Consider the following 5158-nt stretch of genomic DNA (forward strand, 5'->3'; position numbering starts at 1 on the left):
GTAGTGATCTCACACAGCTCTGACAGTGTGTGCACACATCTATGTGTAGCAATTCATCCACATTTGAACAGAGTGGACAGTGAAATCCTGTAAATGCAGAGTGATAAGGAAGAGAAAAAAACAACCAAACCTGCTTTAAATCCCAGCAACACAACTGTAGCTGTATAACTTTACAACAGCAACACTGCTTTAACAAAAAAGCAAAACAGCAAGACTTATTTGACATCAAAATAAACATTTTAAAAATGCTGTCTAATCGCTCTCACGGTACTTTGATGTCACACACAGAACAGTGTACTTAAGTACAATACTCAAGTAAATGTACTTAGTTACTGTCCGCCTCTGCGTATCAGTACAGAGCCGGATGAGACTTGGGTTCATTACCACACTTCAAGAAGAGACACAGGTGTGAGGCCTCCGGTCAGCTCCAGTCTCTGCCAGTAAGTGAATTATTCCATTACGTTACGATGTTCTCGCCTCTTCCTTCTCTAAATCACATGTCACTCAGGCATCTCTCAGCCGGTGCAGCTATAAATTAAGACAATCTGCACTATAAGAAGTCAACAAACATTCTTGCAGCAACCTTGTTCCTTTAAGCAAGTGGTTTCTGTTCTGTTGTCCAAATGACATTTAGAGAAACCTCGCTGCTTTGTTATTTAGTTGTTTAGTTCATCTGTGATTAAATAAAGTCCGTAGAAATCATTGCCAAAAATTGTTCGAACTGCCCTGAGAAAACACATTACTTGATGGATAAACTCTCATGTGGCCTGGTGGCAAAGTGGTCATTGATTATTCAATTATCTGTATTCATTCTGCATTCAGTCTACCATTTAGAAAAGAAAATTAATTATAACATAAAGCAAGTTAAAGCATAATGTTTGCAGCATTTTGAGCTTAATCAACACTCAACAAACCAATTGTGGAAACAAAACACAATAGGCATCGTGATTAAAAATGAGAAATTTAAAGCAAGTCCAAATCTTGATGCAATGCAACCAGAAATGACAATCTTCTCATACACCAGTTCATTCCAAAATTCATAACATGGCATACGAAAACAAAGGCTACTCAAAGAAGGGAAGTTAACTCCTCAAGGTCAAACACATGGAATATATTTTCCTTCAAAATATTTCTTCACTCATTTGCAGGAAAAACATATCAGCCCATCTGCTAATATGACCCTTTAGGAGGTCACTGGGAGCTGAACTTCTAGGTCATAAAGTGAATATAGGATGGTGATTAAATTTTGACAAGATTTTTCTGTAGTGGGAAAAGTAACTCTTCTATATTCCCACACCTCATCAGAAACCTCTGGGTTCAGAAAGGGAGTGAGCCTGGGAATGAGAGAGCTCTAAAGACATTGGCATCTCCAGTGCATTCCACCAGGAGACTTCAGCAAGCTTTGGGGACCGGCTCTGTAGTTACTCATTGCTGAATTAAATGACCGCACGTCAGGTTAACATGACAGGTGTTGCTTTGCAATTCAAAACAACTTATGAGTAAAGGCTTCATATATTAGAATAAATTGCAAAATAAAATCTAAAGTGGTGTCATGAATTATGTCTTTGCAATTAACCTTCTGCATCTGTTCCACTGGCTCCCGTCCATGACAGAATTTGAAACTGTTCTTTTAGTGAGCAAATGTGTTGAACTTTAACAAGAGATTTTTGAATAAGGTCTGAGTAGGTACCACAAACACAGAACAAGAATTTAATTTAATCCAACGGAGCGTTCAAGCTGGAGATGCGTAGTTTTTCCTGGCAACATGATCACATTCTAAAGTCTCAGAAATTGCACTATCTTGACATTCAATCTGTATAATTACTGCCATGAGTATTTAAAAAAATATCACCATCAATGTGACTGTGCAACTGTTCATTCAACTCTAACAGCCTTGCATGTTTTAGTAGTAACTATACTGAATTAAAAATAAACTTTAAAGATACTATTATTTAAAATATAATATAGCATGATATTTGACTATTTTATGATAAATATAATATTTTAAGATGAGGTCTCTTGTAATGCATGGAGCAATACCAGCAAAGTGCCCAAATGAAAGCGTAAAACGGGCCTATATGCTCCAAAATATATTCGCCTTGTACTACATCGTCCTGGTTCCCTGCTAAAACTATGATATAATGTGTACTGCATCTACATGACATATGCTTCTACCGCCGACAGAATCATTTGCATTCATTATACTGTTAATCATCCACCTCAGGAACGGCTGTATTTGGCAATGAATTCCATAAATATGTATAAAAATCAAATTATTGAGGTAATGTCACATGGGTTTGTCTTTCATTTGTCCAACAAGGTTAAATTTTATTTCTTATGATCGACTAATGAAATAATGGGGCAGCTGCACAGACTGTCTCAAACTGTATGCCCTGGGACTCGTTTATGCCACAACAATAACACTTTAAATGTTCTTTAGAGTGGGACAGATCTGATCATAAGCTTAGCAAGTTTATAGCTATGTTTAGGCTTATAGGTTTTCTGTAATTTATGAACTACAAATCTGATTTCTAGCTGATCTATTGATGGGTCTGATGGAGTGCCAACTAAAGGGGATCTTGGTCAGGCTGGTAGACCACAATGGACGACTAAAAGCCATGTTCTAAAAATCATTTTCCCAACAGGGACAAAGACCTAATTTGACAAAATTCCAATTTTTGTCACTTTTCACATATTAAGTGCAGCAAACATATTTGCTATAAACTATTATTGCATATTATTGTATAAACTAATATTTGTTTCATTATCTGATCTAGAAAAAAAACAGTTTAAAGTTTAGGGACAAAAAAGTTTAAAGTTGTGCCTGTCGTGTTCAAATTTAAATTATAGCTACTACATTTCGTTTTGATATTTTATATTTAGCCCCACGGAGCCTCACAGGCTGAAAGTATAAAGCTTGTATTGCTATTATCCATCACGAATCTACCTAAAATTCCGTTTACAAGATATTTCAAATAAGTGTAAACATTTTTTTTGAATGTAATATCAAATGAAATGATTTGTTGACAATGGAACCTAAAAGTTGATCTTTTGTGGGTTATAATTAATAAACCATCATACGTACCGATGGGTAATGCGAGGAAAAATGGTAACCAGCACAGGATAAACATGCCCACAACAACACCAAGCGTTTTAGCAGCTTTCTTTTCTCTAGAAAACTTGAGTAATTTGACTGTCAGCGAGCTCCTCATTTGGCCTTTGCTGCAGTCATCCTGCGTCTGAGAGCCTTTATAATGAATCCGGAGCGTCAGCTCGTTGGAGTCCATGTGCTCCTTCATCACTCCAGCCTCGAGGTTTTTAGTGGTTCTTTTGGCTACTACATACACTCGGCAGTACATGGCCAGAATCACTGCCAAAGGGATGTAGAAGGAGCCCAGCGAGGAGAAGAGCGCGTAAAACGGCTCCTCTGTGATGAGGCACACAGTCTCGTCCTCCGAAGGAGGCTCTTTCCACCCGAGCAGAGGTCCTATGGAGATGACAAAGGCAAGAACCCAAACACCCAGCATGGCCAAGAGCGCCCTTTTCTCGGTCACAATGCTCGGGTACTGCAGCGGGTAACGCACCCCGATGTAGCGGTCTATGGAGATCACGCACAGGCTCATGATGGACGCGGTGCAGCACAGCACATCAACAGCAGCCCAGATGTCACAGAAAATCCTCCCGAACACCCAGTAGTTGAGAATTTCACGCGTGGCGGACACCGGCAGGACAGTTGTGCTCAGCAACAGGTCTGCCATGGCTAAATTGATGATGAAGTAGTTGGTTGGGATGCGTAGGTGCCTGTTGCACACTACGGAGAGAATAACGAGAATGTTGCCCACGATAGCAAACACAATAAAAGCGCCCAGAACCATGCCCAGTGGAAGCGCACGGCTGAGGCTGAACGAGCTCGATTCGGTCCCGTTGCCCGCGGAGCTCGAATTAGAGACGTCGGACAGTTCGGAGGAAGCATTACTCACGAAGTTCACGGCATGATCTGTATCAGAACTCATTTTGCCTCTGCAGTGCCTCCATACCAAAGTAAGAGGAGGATTCACCACCAAAAGCGCAAATTGTTATTTCTGGATGCCAAAGGACAAAAAAGATAGAAAATGACCAATTCAAAGGATCCGTAAGCTCTGTTGGGCAACAAGTGCGAAATAGGAAAAGTCCATAATTGTAAACGTTGGATAAGGTCCAGTTGAAGATGTCTACTGAGATAAGAAATGTTGGTTTCACTTAATTTTAAGGTGTCCTTGATAAAGTGTAATTATACATTTAAGTACTGAGTAATATTGATTAACTGCATGAACTTGCTATTTAGTTATGTTAGGGTTTGGCTTAGGGTTACTTGCATGTAATTATGCATAATTAATTGTAATTACATAACGTGTAACAAGGGTAACACTTTATTTTAAGGTGTCCTTCTAATACATTTTACATGTTCTTACTATTATAATAACACTATATTATGCATAATTACATGCAAGTAACCCTAAGCCAAACCCTAATCACACAACCCTTGTATATCTCTGTTGTAAATTACACGTACAATACATTATGCTTAATTACATTCAACCCTAATCCTAACCCTATAAGCACATGCTGCTTATTATTATTACTCAGTACTTCATGTATAATAACAGTGTAACAAGAACACATTAAAATAAAGTGTAACCAACTTTTTAACTGATCTATAATTTAGCCATTTACAAATTGTAATTAGGCTACTAGTATAACTACTGAGATAAGAAATGTTGGTTTCACTTAATTTTAAGGTGTCCTTGATAAAGTGTAATTATACATTTAAGTACTGAGTAATATTGATTAACTGCATGAACTTGCTATTTAGTTATGTTAGGGTTTGGCTTAGGGTTACTTGCATGTAATTATGCATAATTAATTGTAATTACATAACGTGTAACAAGGGTAACACTTTATTTTAAGGTGTCCTTCTAATACATTTTACATGTTCTTACTATTATAATAACACTATATTATGCATAATTACATGCAAGTAACCCTAAGCCAAACCCTAATCCTAAACCTAACCATATTGTAAGTACATGTAGTTAATTAATATTACTCAGTACTTAAATGTGTAATTCCAGTGTAACAAGGACACCTTAAAATAAAGTGAAGTGTTACCTAAATGTTA

The 5158-nt window shown here is 37.7% G+C and overlaps 1 protein-coding gene across 1 annotated transcript in view; it reads right to left on the reverse strand.

The window, feature by feature from the left end:
• Positions 1-4092, reverse strand: part of adra1ba (adrenoceptor alpha 1Ba) — a 7024-nt gene extending 2932 nt beyond the window's left edge. Inside the window, exon 1 of the mRNA XM_016278724.1 lies at positions 3086-4092. Coding sequence (XP_016134210.1) covers positions 3086-4013 — 928 coding nt within the window. The 5' untranslated portion in view covers positions 4014-4092. The remainder of the gene's footprint in view (positions 1-3085) is intronic.
• Positions 4093-5158: the final 1066 nt, after the last annotated feature.

Source organism: Sinocyclocheilus grahami, unplaced genomic scaffold (genome assembly GCF_001515645.1).
Source record: "Sinocyclocheilus grahami isolate Dianchi unplaced genomic scaffold, SAMN03320097.WGS_v1.1 scaffold124.1, whole genome shotgun sequence".
In the NCBI taxonomy this organism is placed as follows: domain Eukaryota; kingdom Metazoa; phylum Chordata; class Actinopteri; order Cypriniformes; family Cyprinidae; genus Sinocyclocheilus; species Sinocyclocheilus grahami.